Source organism: Spermophilus citellus, assembly GCF_964194105.1.
Source record: "Spermophilus citellus genome assembly, chromosome: 6".
Classification (NCBI taxonomy): domain Eukaryota; kingdom Metazoa; phylum Chordata; class Mammalia; order Rodentia; family Sciuridae; genus Spermophilus; species Spermophilus citellus.
In genome coordinates, this window is record NC_138187.1 from 123,610,689 (window position 1) to 123,626,433 (window position 15,745).

The 15,745-nt window shown below is 35.8% G+C and overlaps 1 protein-coding gene and 1 pseudogene across 8 annotated transcripts in view; both read right to left on the reverse strand.

Moving 5' to 3' along the window:
• Positions 1–15,745, reverse strand: part of RPS6KC1 (ribosomal protein S6 kinase C1) — a 213,201-nt gene that overhangs the window by 36,451 nt on the left and 161,005 nt on the right. For 6 of the 7 annotated variants that reach the window (XM_081300200.1, XM_081300199.1, XM_081300198.1 and 3 more), the window contains 3 exons: positions 12,752–12,799; positions 11,436–11,568; positions 85–1,683 (listed from right to left, as the gene is read on the reverse strand). In XM_081300200.1, the coding sequence (XP_081156326.1) occupies positions 85–1,683; positions 11,436–11,568; positions 12,752–12,799 (1,780 nt within the window). The remainder of the gene's footprint in view (positions 1–84; positions 1,684–11,435; positions 11,569–12,751; positions 12,800–15,745) is intronic. The other variant, XM_081300203.1, reaches the window with a different exon arrangement.
• Positions 5,861–6,228, reverse strand: LOC308652409 (large ribosomal subunit protein eL33-like; annotated as a pseudogene). The gene has a single exon. The product of its transcript is annotated as a large ribosomal subunit protein eL33-like (transcript).

The following is a 15,745-nucleotide window of genomic DNA, read 5'->3' on the forward strand; positions in this document are numbered from 1 at the left end:
ATACTAATTACAAGATAAAACGCCTACTCAGTTAATTGGAAGCAACAGCGAATAAAAAGAAATGCATTTGCAAAAGTTCCTGACCTCTATCATTCAATAAGATGTTGTTTGGGTTCAAATCGCGGCACACAATTCCCTCTCTATGTAAAGCATCAAGGGCTACCACCATTTCAGCTGCCCATCTTTGAATGCAGCCCTCTGGGATGTAAAACCTGGAGTTTAGTGCTAATTTTTTATCAAGGTCCTCAAAAATCTGATGGATTTCCTTGTCTCCTTCTAGTGCTAACATAGTTTCTCCCTTCCTCTCAGAGTCTCTCTGGAATAAACAAGTAGATTCCTCTTTAGCCAAATCATCAGTTTGATCTGTAAACAGCAATACTTCCTCTGTTTTTAAAGTGTCTGTGTTTGCATTGTATTCATTAGCACCTGAGAGGGGATTAGAGATATAGAATAAGCTTTCTTCTGTGGTGTTTGCAGTTACTGCCAACTCTGCCACTCGAAGTCCTTGCAACTCAGCATCTGAGCTGGGTAACAAAGGCAGGTCCCCTGAACTACTATGATCAACAGCTGCTACAAATAACACCCCAAGATCCTCCTGCGCATAGTGTGTCTCAGTTATACTACAGGGCTTGGGCCTAGAGTGATCACTCAGTTCCTCTGTGCCTTTTTCTTCAGGGGCCTGGCACTGTTCAGTACTAAGCCTGAGGCACAACACATCCGGGGCTTCCAACAGTTTGCTTTCTACCATGCCCACATTAGTCTGAGTAAACTTAGTAGGTCCCATTCCAGCAGCTTCTTTTGTTGGCTCCAGTTCACCAGGGAGATTTACAAGAAGATCGGGTCTTCCTTCATCAGTACCACTGACATCATCAAAAGCAGCATCCTTAAAGGAAATAACTGGGACTGAGTCATCTGAGCCCCTGCTAATGGTGTCCTGAGCTTTGAACTCTACCTTGTTCTCAATGGAATTAAAACTCTTAGAAGTGCTGTCCCCATCTGGAAGAGTAAAGAATGGTTTCAAAGGTTCTGATTTTAGACTACACAGTTTTTCTCCAAAATCAAGTCCCAGGAGTTCACTTGTGCTATCCTTACTGTCTATCCTAAAGAACTCCATGGGGCTATTTTTTGATCTACTGAGGGAATCGGAGGTTCTTGGAGAACAAACTGCTTCTGGGTCCTCATCTCCAGGGAAGAACTTCAGGTCGTGGGCTCTCAGCTGAGTGCTAGGGCTGTCACTGTCAGCAGCAAGATGTGCTGGAAAGCTCCTACTGGCTTTGGTATCAATGTCATTCCGTTCAGTCTTCATGAGAGGCTCCTCATTCAAAGACCCTGGTTCAATCTTTTCCTGCCCGTATTCATTGCATAATGTTAAATAACTAGTAGTGCATTCTTCTTCTGAACTCGAACCAGAATCTGGCCATTTTGGAGAGCTGTCTTGGCCTTCATCTTCCTGGTTGCTATCATCTTGAGAACTTGGAGTAAGACTAGTCTTCAGAGGCAGAACTTTAAGTGTGCTTCCCCCATCACTTCCTCTGGATTCAAAGCTGCCACTGTCCTGAGAACTACAAGTTGGCTGCTGCCGGTGAACTTCAGTAAGTGTGGACTTTTTCACTTCCTTAATGTCAAAGCTTTCTTCAGGACTTCTGTTCAGAAATTTACTAATATATGACCAGAGTTTGCCACCTGTGAACAAGTACAAGCAAAAAAACAATAAGATCCTTAAACAGATATTTAAGCAACTAGAAAAAAAAAAGTATTCTAATAATCATCAAAACCAAGTCAACAATACTCATTAATGTCAAATGTGCTATAAAACAGGCATATTTAATAAAAATTGAAGCTACATTTCAATTTTATTATTGCTAACTGATAAGTATGGTTTCAAGTATTTTTCCCGATATCAATTACTTTAAAAAAATGACAACCTATTTCTTTCTTTTGAAGGGAAATTAGTTATAGCAAACACTAATATGAAATCTCACAGCTAAAATCTTGCTTTAAGTTAACTCTTATTTAGTCTTAGAAACATCTGATTATGTTCTGGTCTGGTTATGTAATAATTGGTCAAGCAGAAATACATAAATACCATTTGAACTTGTATACTACAATGAAGGAAAAAAATCAACAATATTGTATTGTTCCATTTTGAAAATGCCCAATCCAAGTCAGGCACAGTGGCGCACACTAGTAATCCCGGCAGCTTGGGAGACTGAAGCAGGAAGATTGTGGGTTAAAAGCCAGCCTCAGCAACTTAATGAGACCTAAGCAACTTAGAGAGACTGTCTCTAAATAAAATATTTTTTAAAAGCCTGGGGATGTGGCTCAGTGGTTAAGCACCCCTAGGTTAAAACCCTTGTACCAAAAAAAAAAAAAAAAAAAAGCCAAAAATTGAAGGAGAAATTTGGCATCTGGTAATATAATTTGTCTTTAAATGACATTATTTTTCCATCTTATGCTCCCTGATACATGTTCATATGTTATGTAAGCTCAAGTAAATCCATTGAGAAAGATTAATTGAGTAGCAATTAATGAGGTAAGTTATTATAATTCTGATTCTGTATTCTGATTTATATCTATAAAACTAAACTAAAATCACTTAAAACACTTTTGCAGAAATCAAATAAACAAAATAATCCAGCTTTTTACCAATAATATTTGTTATGTAGTTACTTTACCATTTTTTTGTTTTATTTTAACCATTAAAAATTCAAAATTAGAGGTTTTCTGCTAATTAGAATCTTTATATAAAAACTAGAGTTTCAAAACCCCACAAATGCACTGATTAAAAATAATAGTAAAAAAAAGATAATTAATTAAATTTGATCCAGAAATCTTAAAAGCAGTATATAGGGAGGCATACTTTGTAAAGATAGATATAACTGGCTCAGAACATTTTTAATGTCACTATTAAGCAACATATATCAAATGTAGCTAAATCTTAAAGAAAAGTAACCATTGACAATGAATGGCATGAATAAATCAGCAGTTGCATCCAAAATTTTTGCATTTTACATTTCATTTCTAGAAATTCCATAAATACCCAAAGCACTGTGCCTACCACAGAATAAATGATCAGTAAAGGGTAAGTGTCATAATATCAATCCTAGGATCATCATGCATCTCTTTCTACCAATGATCCAGTTAACAGACTTCCCCATTTTGATAACAGTGATGTAACTTTTCTGTCTCATTTTTTCTTACCTGAAGCTTTCTGTCCTCTTTGGCGTATACTCAATGTTTCCATATGGTTTTCAAATTCACACTCACAAAGGAGCTATGCATCAATTCCAGTCTAAAGTCTTTGACAACAATAACCACATTCTTCTGAGCACACTTACCTAAACTTGGCACCCAAACAATAATGCCTAACCCTGAAGCTGAGATCCTTATGCAATCCAAATAAAATGACACTGTGATTTTTGATTCTCCAGGATGATGACTCCTTTGAGGGCAGGATCAAGTCTTTTTCACCTTTCTATGCCTACTGTCTACATAGTACGCAGGACATGGAAGGCACTAAGCCAATGTTCAGTCAGTCGATAACACATCATGAGATGTGCCATCACCATGTACAAGTTTTAGTATCAGCAAGAAACATGACCTGATAAAATTCTAGGAAGTTTCCTTCACTCTTAGGCCAATGAATCTAAAATTCAATGTACTTAAATTCTTTATTTTTGTCTCCCAAATCACATCTTTCTGTCTTCCGATTCACTCTAGCATAAAAGTTTCAGACCAACCTTGAATTTTTTTTTCTTTTCTTTGCTCCTCCTACATTTGACAAGTCTCCAAGTCCTATGAGTTCTAACTACAGTGTTTCTCCCAGGCATCTCCTTCTTTTCATTCCTTTGGTTATTCTGTGCTTCTGGGTATAATGCTATAGCCACAACTAGACTATAAAGTCCCTACTATATCACTCTATCATACTAATTGTTGTCCAGTTAAACTTCCATTTTAGCCCAGATCTTATCATGCCATTTCTCCATTTAAGAACTCAAATATATATATATATATATATATATATATATATATATATATATATATATATATATATTGAACCATCTACCAACTCCCCATAGGCATTTAAACCCCTGGGTAATACAGTACCAATTCATAATTGGGTCCTCTTCCCCTACTCATTACAGAATTCACTTGAATTAGACATCCCCACATAAACTCAGGCTGGGCTTTTTCTCATTCTACACCTACCACTTAAAATTTTTTCCTATTAGTTTCCTTGAATATCTGCTTGTCAAAATCCTACCCATTCTTGAAAGTGCTTCAGAATCTGTTCTTTTTACCAATTTCTTTGTATCCCTTTACAGGATATATAATTCATATATTTTACGAATCCTCTACATCATTTGGTCCCTCATATGACATTTACAACATTCTACTTCATATTAATGTTACTTTTATGCTTTTATTATTTCCTTTACCAGATTGCAAGATCTTAATAACTGCAGAGGATTCTACCTAGCACTAGTGAGTTAATAAATATTTATTAAACTGAGTAATAACAAGTGGTATCTTCACAATTTTTTAAAATCCTTTCAAAGAAAAAGGTGTACAAGTACTAATAATGTCATTTTAGAAGAGGTCACATTTTCTTCCTAGTTTAAAACTAATATAGAGCTTTACTGTAAAACTTTTCAAAAAATACAGAAAAGAACAGGAAAATAGAAAAGACAAAAAATTTAAATTATCTGTAATCCCACCACCTAATGATAAACACTACTAAGTCATTACTATACTTACTTTCACATTTTTAGTCACAAATAACATAAACATTTCCTAATTTTCATGAGAAAATGAGCTTGAATGGATATATAGCATATCCATGCAACAGATGTTGTGATACAGTTAAATGTTCTTCTGTTGTACATTTAAGTTGTTTTCAGTTTTTTTACTATAAGAATTACAATAATAAATATTATTACATACAAATATTTGCATTCTTTGATTATTTCATCAGGACAGAATCCCAAAATTGAAAATACTGAATCAAGAAGCATGTTAATGTTTTTGGTATGTGTTGCCAAATCACTCTACCTTCTGGTAAGTAATGCGCACAGCGCCATCCTAATGGCCAAACTTGCCCATTTCAGATAGTAGCAAGTTTGGGTTGAGAATTTGGCTCACTAGTAGAGCACCTGCCTGGTATGTATGAGGCTCTGGATTTGATCCACAGACTTAAAGAAAAAAAATTAGAAAGTTTATCCATTTGATAAATCAAGTATGGTATTCTATTTAATTTCCATTGTTCTCATTATTAGATAAATTTTTAAATATGATTGTCAGTGTTTTCTTTATGGAATCTGTTTCCAGACTAAACAAGCACTTTAACATCAATTACAAAAACTGTTATTTTTAAAGGGACAAAACTCTTTTAGTTCTTTCCCATTCTCTGATAGGTGCTCACTTAAATTTATTGTTCCTAATGCTCAATACTGAACTACAAAAACAATATTTTGATCAAATCACATCCTTTTTTCAATTATAAAAAATATAAAATCACATCACCTACAAGAGCACATGATTCTAACTAAAGTCTCTCACCCACAAAATCTGCTTGGATTTTCACTTTCTGCAGAGTTGAGATCAGGCCCAACATAAAAACTTATACAACTATCACCATTATTATTATTATTATTATTATTATTATTATAACATTAAACAACTTTTAAAAACTCTGTTATTGCTAAATCATAAAATATAAATAGAAAACACCTAAAATATTAATAATTTTAACACTTTAAGAATATGTAAATTATATTTTTCTTTTTTTTCTTTTTCTTTCTTTTTTTTTTTTTTTTTGTTTAACAAGAGCACAAATTCATCTTATTTATTTTCCATTAGTTTAAATCCTTGAGGGGTACAGCATCACACAGATTCTGTGTCCAATGACCTTAGCAGGAAGGTTGCTTCAGAATGTGGCCTGAACCATGCCACTGTTTCCGTGGCACAAGTTACCTTTCCCCATATTACTCTGGTTTTGTTTGGCTTGCCACCAGGAGTCACTGTGTTGTTTTTTGCTTTGTACACATAAGCACATCTTTTGCCCAAGTAGAACTTGGTTTCATCATTTTGCCCAAATAGAACTTGGTTTCATCTCTGGCATAAACACCTTCAATTTTTAGAAGAGCTATGTGCTATGTGCTCCCTTTGGTTCCAAAGACCCTGCTTATAGCCAGCAAAAATGGCTTTGCACCATAGCCTTCCAGACATATATGGCTTTTAGAAATCCTGTTGGCCAGCAGGCCTCCACAGGCATTTTTCTAGGCCCCTTTGAAACAAAGTTGCAATTACTGAAGCATCTTAAGCTATAAAGATAATAATTCATAAGGGTTAACTAAAATTATCTCCTTGCCTCTCATCACATTTTAATTTATTGTCTTTCTATAAGATTGCACAATAATGTATTAATCTGCTTGACCAGAATTAGGACTTAAAGTTAATATGGATGATCAAATATTGTTATAGCAATGATAAAAATCATCTTTTGACTCAGAAATTCCATTTCAGAACATCGTCCTACAAATAATTTTTAAGAACAAGACAAAATAAGAATGCACAAGGATATACATGTACAAGTACTGGGAACAGTTTTAAAAAAATAATTAGTAAGGGAATAGATAAATTATGGTAAATCTGCACAATCATTTTATATCTACTCAAAAATATCACAGCAATATTTGCAAATACAAGATGTTTACCAAGTACCGAGTACAAGTCTATGTATTTTGCATTTATCAACCATTTAATTTTCACATCAACCCTATAAAATGGTAGCTAACTATTATTGTTCCTGTTTTGCAGATGAAGAAATTGAGACAGAGAAAGGTTAGGGCCCAAGGTTGCACAACTAGTAATAACAAATCAACATTTGTGCTCATATAGCCTGGCACTGAAATCCTTTTTAAACACTACACAACACTGGCTTTCTTAATATAAATCTACTTGAACTCACAGGGAAAGGGTCCAAGGTACACTGCAAAGATGGGGTGGGGAAAAGCAAGATAAAGACACAATATAATCATCTGTATTTTTAAAAATCAAATAAGTGAGGAGTATATGTTTATACATAGAAAATTTTTGGAAGATGCATAATAAACTGTCAATAGTGTCTATTTCTGGGGAAAAGGTAATTTTTACTTTTATATGCTTCTTTATAGTTTTAATTTATTTGCTTATAGATTAGTTTTATACATTTTTTTAAAAAAACCTAGCTAAAAAGGGAGAATCATCTTACTACTTTGGTCCCTTGGGGAGAAATTCTTTCCCACTACTATTTAGTATATCAACACTCCAGGGCTTTTACAATCTTTGTTTTTCAGCTTGGCCTTTTTTTCCAACAGGCTCAGTACTCTATGATTACACAGAGCATTGACTACACACCAAGCATTCTGCTATAAGGATATGTGAGGAATATTATATAATCCTGATTTTAGGAACTTACACACCTTTCTTCTTCAAATAGAGTTAAGAGGTTAATTTAAAAGAATAAACATTTTAAACCTCTCCCCCAAAATCTTGTCTGTTATAGCCCACTTCCTTCTCCACACCACCTGAATAATAAGTACCTACAGAACTGAATCCCGCATTTTTTCCTTCTAAATCTATTCCTTCCACAGCTTAGTGAATGGAAAGTCCATTCTTTCAATTATTTAAGCAAAAAACCTTAAGAGTTATGTAAGGCAGAATCATGCCAGTTCTACCTTCAAATATAGTCAGACTCCAGTATCAATCCCACCACCACCACTACCAACTATGAATATGGTTATAAGTATGCCTCCCAAAGATTAAGGTGTTGGAAGCGGCAATGTTAACAAGTGGTAAGACCTTGAAGAGTAGAACCTAGTGGGAGATCCTGAAGTCACTAAGACCAAAGTCCCCCACTGGATTCCTATCTCACCACATTATCCCTTGTTTTCATACACACTCCTACTACTGTAATACCATGCACCATGAGGACCTTGCCAGAACCAAACAGATTTTCGCACCATGGCCTTGAACCTCCAGAACTACAAGGTAAATAAACCTCACTTATTTATATAATACTCAGCCCAGGATATTTTGTTATAATAACAGAAAATGAACTAATACAAAAACCTGTCCAATCTGCCATGATTTTCATTTGAATTGCTGTAACAACCTCCAAGTTGTTCTCCCTGATTTTGCCTTTGCCCTCCTATGTTCTGTTTTCCACAAAACAGTCAGAATGATTTCTACATTGTCACTCCTTTGCTCAGTATCCCCCAATGACTTCCTATCTCATTTAGAGTACAGTCAAGTTCTTAAAGTTGCCTATGAGACCATACAGAATCTGCCTGTCCTCCTCCTCACTCCTCTAAACTCAGTCCCATCTCTTCCCATTCTCTCTAGCCACACTTGTCCTGCTACTTCTTACACACCAAGCACTCTTCTGAGCTTATGCACTCTTTTCTCTCTTGCCAAGACATCTTCCCTCACATTGCTCCTCCTAATTTCCTTCAGGTCTCAGGTCAAATGTGCCTTTCTCAATCAAGTGACCACCCTATATAAAACAGCACCGCTCTGACAAGTCCCTTCCCTCCTTTTCTTGATTTTCTCCTTAGTATTTATCTCCAGCTGACACACATTCATTTATACTTGTTGTCTGTCTGTTCCACCTCTACACAATGGAAGTTCCATACAGGCAGAATCTTTGTTTTAGTCATTGTCACACTAGAACTTCACCTGGGCTCCAGTAAGCACTCAATACATTTCCAACTGAATGAATTAAAAACAGAAAAGAAAATGAATCCAAGAGACTCAAATAAATTACAGACAGTTCTGTAAGTAGTAGGAGGTTAAAGCTACAAATCATAAATATTTAAGCATTGGTAACATGGAGAAAATTGTTCAAGATTAACTTTTTCAGTAATAACTATTTATACATATGAGAGTGACTTTTTTTATCATCTTCACACAAAATACCTCAGAAAATAACCACTGAGACATCATCCAGTTCACTCCCTTGCTCGAGCCAAATCTGAGAAATTACTACAGACTCTTCTCTCCCTACTCCCAAATCCATAACAGCTTCCTCTGACACTACCCTTAGGACATCACCACTGGCACGCCAGCAGGCCATGCCCTCAGCCTCTTTCACCCAGACTCCTACATTAACCTTTCACATCTCAATTCTTGGCTTTCTAAGACTCATTTCCCAAACAACAACCAGAGTGGCCTTTTAAAAATGCAGACCAGATCCTATCACTGATCAACATGTCTAGTGGTTCCCAATGCACTTGAAGAAAAAACGAAGTCCTTACCCTCTGCACAAGCTCCTGCCGCCTTCTCCAGTGCCCTCCTGTACCAGTGCTGTGTTCACCTACTGATTCAAACCAAATGGCCTCCTTTTTTGGTTATCAAACATCCTGAGTTTGTTTTTACACTGGTCCCTGTACCAGGACCTAATGTTCAAAGGATGGTTTCTCTTGCCATTCAGAATTCCTCTTAAATGTCACCTTCTTAGAGAATCTCCTTGATTTCTTAATAGAAAGAAACCTCAGTTGTTCTCGGTTAGATCTCCCTGTGTTAAAGATCAGGGTCATGCCATTAATCTACTGCTTTTTGTTTTTCTGCTTGTCCTCCACAACAAGAATTCACAAGGGCAGGTTCTTTTTCTATCTTTTTCACCTAAAATGAGCCAACTACATAGTACATGCTCAGTGAATTGGTTGAGTAGCAAATGAATTGAGAATTCCTAGTAGCACCACAATTTACTATTTTTTGTATTCTAAACCCTTCTTAAAATTAAACAATAGATATCTAAAAGAAACAATCAAAAGATATGCTGCTTCCAAGTTTAAATAATTCAGGCCAAATTATATAGTCATATGTCCATCCAAAGTCAGGTATGGTCAACAGTAAGGAGAAAGAGACTTAGTAAAGATTATTTATAACAGCAGAAAACTTGAAGGTCCTATGTCTATGACTTTAAGACATTATAAAATTATAAAGTAAAATCAGTTTTAGCTCTAAGCGGTATAAGGGAAGGTAGAAGACGACAGAAGAAAAACTAACATATGATTTGAAGAAGGAAAAAGAAGAAGAAGAGGAGGAAGATACAGCTACAAATAACAGAGGTAAGCTAGGATTGAAAATGTACCACAGATAATCTCCAACATGAATAATCCACACTGGGTAATAGAATATTGACTATAATTACATTCATCCTACTGACCTTGTTCTAAATTATTATGGATTATTACTACGCAAGTTATTTTGTTCCACACCAGAGGTGGCTGTATTTCGCTATCAGATGACATGACCTCTAATTCAATAATGTCTGTAATGCACTGGTATCCTCAGATAAAAGCTGTCTATAATGTCTGAACAAAGGTGAATTAGTTATCCAATTCACACACGCAATTAACTCTCTTAATACCTGTGAGACCACGGAGCCCCTTCTGAATTTCCTATTAAATACTGCATATGGAGGTCTTCCCTCCATCTGTAGTTATCTTGTGCTGTACTTCATAATAAACAATATTAATAGTTTATTGCCCCCATCAAAAATCTTGCATTAGTTATCATAAGAGACCTCATTCCAGAAGCAATGACTCCTTTTCCTCAGAAAATTATTAAATTTGGATGTTATGCCAATTAGTAAAGCACAATAGTTCTTTATTCTCAGTAATATAAAAATAATAATGTCTCTATGAAATATAAAAAATAATTAATTTTTTACTGTTTTTAAAAATACTCTTAAAAACACCAAAAGATCATTTATATGAAAGGCATTTATATTTATATGCTGTATTAAGTCATTCTTAGTAAAAGATTTTTTAAATTCAGGTGTTCACAGGCAAAACCAAATCAAAACATAATATTTTTTGCCACCTGTTCCCTCCACTCATAGCTAAATTTCATAAACAGTTTGAAGGCAGAGCCCCATGCTTCTGCTTTGTACACATATGTGATGCCAATGGCTGTATTCATAAAAACTCAGATCAGAATAACAAGGTAATGTCAAATGTTAAGCAAATACCCTGGCCTTCTATAAAAAGGAGGTAATTAATTAATTCTTCAGGGGATGCTTTTCATTTTCGTCATCTAACATAAATGTATCTTTTTAGCAGAGAAAAGAGAACCAAATAAAATCCCTAAAATAATGTCTAGCTCTCTTAACGTGCATTCACATTAAAGTTCTAATTATATTAGATAAATTCTATGAGAAACTAGGAAAGAAAGTATGCCTAAGAATGAATGGTACTGTATATAGTTCAAAAGAAATCTGCTGTGCACCCAAGTTTTCGTTTTCCTTCCCATCTCTAAGTGGGAAGGCAGAGCAGAGGAATGAGCAAACAGCTTCTTGTATGTGTTTCACATAAGAAAGATGTTATGGAAACTAGAAAGCTAAACAGGTGACATTCTTCACTACATAAACAATCTAACTGCAAACCAACCTTCTGCATGCTGCAGCACAAGAAATACGGACTCCTCAGAGATGATGTACTTGTGCAGACACACCATGTTGGGCACACAGCGGGGGATGATGGTCTTTCTGTTCCTGCTGTATTCACTGCTTTTCCTTAGACCCTGACAGAGAACAAAAAGGTCAGTTGTACCCTCAGTTGCCTTTGGAGCCTGCTGTGCTCTGTGTTTATCAACCAAACTAATCTATCCGAGTTACTCCGGGCTTCAGAGAAACCACTCATCTGCTGCTCTATGCCCCTCAGTCCCTGGAGGCTGTGCTGATGGCATCTGGCGTGAATCCAGAGAACGGAAGATGCCACAAAGCTGCCATTAAAATCAATTACGTGGGTCAGTGTTTTTATTAGAGATGCTCTCAAACTAAGTCATCAGGATGACACACAGTTATTTCTCTATGACCTTTTAAGTTTGATTTTACTTATGTACATCTTTAAAACAGGAGACGTTGTGAGATCAATTCAAATTCCTGGGACACAAAAGATATTCCTACTAGATTAAACCAACAACTTGAAAATTCTATTCCAAAATAGTACAAAGATTATTATAATACCTCCAAGAGAACAAGTGTATGTGTGAGTGAGTGTGTGTGTGTGTGTGTGTGTGTGTGTGTGTTCTAGTATCAGACTCTGGTTTCAAAGACTGAGGAAATGTCAATGATAAAGTATATTCATAAAAAGCAATGTGTTTCAGTATGTGTCAATGTGACCTACTGCCATGCCTTATCAGCAAAAAAGAAGTATCAGGAAAGGAAATATAAAACTAATCAAAGCATCTTCTGGATGCTATGGAAATGCTTAAATTAAAATAGTTTCAATATATACCATCACAATTAATTCCAAAAACAATTATGAAATTGAGGAATTTTATCATCTTATTCGTTTAGTTATAAATTGAGTTAGATCAAAATGAGAGCCAGGGATGTAGATAGCACTTTCCCAAATACCTGGAACAAAATTTCAGTTCTGAAGAAGTCATAATAAAAAATGAGACTGTGTATGATATTCACAAATTACACAAAATTTATTAGAGACATATTTAAACTACACACTACACATTTAAACAACACAAAGATTATTCTTCAATTGATCTAATTTATTTCCTCCCTATTTCAGAACATAAAACTTTTTTTAACATCTATGCTACAGGACATTTATCAACTTGATGAAAGGATAGGAAAATACAGATCACTACAAACACAAAAACATTAAGACATCCATACACACAAAAATTAAATCTTGTCTTTCAAAAGCACAATGTGAGTAAATTTGAAAATTCAAATTCTACTTACTTTTAAAATGAATGTCTGTTCTGTCCTTGTGTCCATTACAAGTAAAACCTATATAAAAATATGAGTAATAATTTAATCATAACACCATAAAACATTAACTCTACTTCTGGAAACTAAGAATTTATTAATTTCAGAATAGCTTGCTTTTAAATCCCCAAATCACAGGATATAAATAGTCTTATCCAAAATAGATGCTGTTACGATTTCCTTTCCAAAAATACCATATTTTAGAAACATCTCTATGTGTCCTAAATGTATTTTTTAATGAATTTCTTAAAAGTAAAGGAAATATTTTAGACAAAGAGTTTTTCCTCATGGAACACAAATGGTGAGAAAGAAATATTAAAAAAAAAACTTAAATTAAAAAGAAAGAAATTGTTCAAATCTCAGCTTTCTTCCCCAAACTTCTCATGCAGCAACTTGGTATAATGTGATCTTGATAACCCGGGCCTGGCCACCACCTCAGGTATCTGTTTGGTACTGCTTCTCTACTCTGGACCCATCCTCAAATCATTTTTACCATCAGCAAATTCTGTCAGCTCTATCCTTAAAATAAATCCAGAATTCAAACTCCCCTCACTACATCTAGCTTTACCTGATACAAGCAAAGATCAACTCCTTTCTCGCTAGTAACACTGGCCTCCTGCTTCTATCTTTGCTGCCCTGTGATCTATTCTCCAAATGGCAGCAAAGGTTTCCTGTTTAAGACATAACTTAGATCATGTCGTTCCTCTTGTCTTACTGAGAGAAAAAGTCTAACTCCATAAAATGATGTCAAGATCCTTCATGATCTCACACAGTGCCACCTTGAACTGTCACCCACTTCCATCTTGATGACTAGAGGAATGAACAAAGAAATTATCCCGCCATGTTAATTTTTATTATTATTATTTCTACATACTATGGCAATGGTTGGCAAACTTTTTCTGCAAAGAGCCAGGTATGTGCTTTACAGGCACATGTGGTCTCTGTTGCTGCTTTCCCAATCTGCCTCTATGGCACAAAACAGCCCAATCCTGGAAATGGCCAGGGGAGGGAGGAGTATTTACACCACCAAAATCAGCAAATGCTGCAAATGGGGTCTTTTTTCCCTTTCAAAAGAGCTGGCTGTCAAACATTTACTAATCCCAACTGAAAGAGGAGGGAGAGAAATCAATGATGAAAGAAAAAGTGAAGCAGGGGAAAATAAAAGAATGGTGAGAAAAAACAGGGAAGTTAAGACAGGAAACCAGTTTGAAAAGATGGAAAATCCCATTTCAGACGTGATGAACTTGAAGAAAGTGACAACTTCATCTTTGACCTCTCTTATGAGTACCTGACCTATACCATTTCAATATCCATTTAGTTGCAATAGAATATTAACACAAGTACCTGATGACTATATCCCTTCCTTTTCCCCAAACCCTGCCCTCACCAAAAATAAAACAAAGTTACTGTTCTTCCCCCATAACAGCACCCTCCATGAAAACTCCCAAATCCAAGACTTCCCTAAGTCACTGTGAATTCCCATGTCTCCTACCTTCAGAACCAGTGACCAATTCTACTTCGCAAGTACTACTCATAACTAGCCTCTGTCTCTTTACCTACGATATTTTAATTATTTACTATGTTCTATGCTAATCCTTTCAACAACCCAATGAGATAATTTTACATTCCCATTCTACATACTAAAGACATTATAGCTTCACAGGTAGAGCCTGTGATGGTAGCTAACAATAGTATTTACCATTTGTGAGGATTTCAGGGAGACAGTCTTACAAAAGTACAGCCAGTGGTTAATATTGCTATCACTATTATTGCTATTTCTCTGGGAAATGTTCCCACAGCCACTTATCAAACAAGTACTCATCTTTCCATATTCAGCTCAAATATCACTCTCTCTCTCTCAATAACACTGATGACTTTCTTCCTTTGTTCTCCCATTTTATACAGTACTGACTTCTACTACAGCATCCCTAACCCTTCAATTTGGTTTTATTTGTTCACCTGTTTTTCTCCCAACCCAATTTCAAGCTCTTTATGGGATTGTCATAGGCCGAATAATGACCTCAAAGATGTTCATGCCCTAAACTCCAAAATCTGTGAATAGGTTATGTTATGGCAAAAACAATTTTCAAGATGTAATGAAGAGGCAGGGCTTAAAATACAGAGATTGCCCTGGATTATATCTTAGTGGATTTCATCAAATCACTCGAACTTTTAAAAACAGAGAACTGTCTCCTGCCAGAAGAAATGGAAAGCACAGAAGTGATGTGGCAGAAGAAACAGAGATCGGAGACTAAGAGGGAAGTATGGTTGGTTGTTGGCTTTGGAGACCACAGGTCAGAACCAAAGGGAGGAAGCAAGGAGCTTGCAGAGAGCCTGAGAAGGAATCCACAGGCAACTTCTAGGAGCAAAGAACAGCTATCAGCTGCCAGTCACCAAGGAAACAGAGTTCAGTCCTACAACTGTGAAGAGCAGAATTCAACTAACTTAAATGAGCTTGGAAGCAGATTCTTCTCCAGAGAGTCCAGTAAGAAATACAACACTGTTGGCACCTGTGTCGCATCACTGATCTACAGAACCCTGAGATAATAAATTGCATGGCTTTAGGCTGCCAAATTTGTGCTAATAGCAGTAGAGAAGAAACTATTTCTTCTATTACAGAACATACTGTAAATGTTCAATAAACTTATAATTAGTGAATTCTGGTCTAAAAGTCTGGAAAATACAAGACAAAATGGGAGTGGGGAGTCTGGGGATGTGGCTCAAGCGGTAGCGCGCTCGCCTGGCATGCGTGCGGCCCGGGTTCGATCCTCAGCACCACATACCAACAAAGATGTTGTGTCCGCCGAAAACTAAAAAAAATTTTTAAAAATTTAAAAAAATGGGAGTGGGGTTTAGAAAATAAGTCAGGACTTATTTTCTATTATTAATAAGGACTATACATTTATATTTAAGCACTCTCCATAAAGATAAAAGCTAAACACATGAGAATGGACCCCACTAGACTAA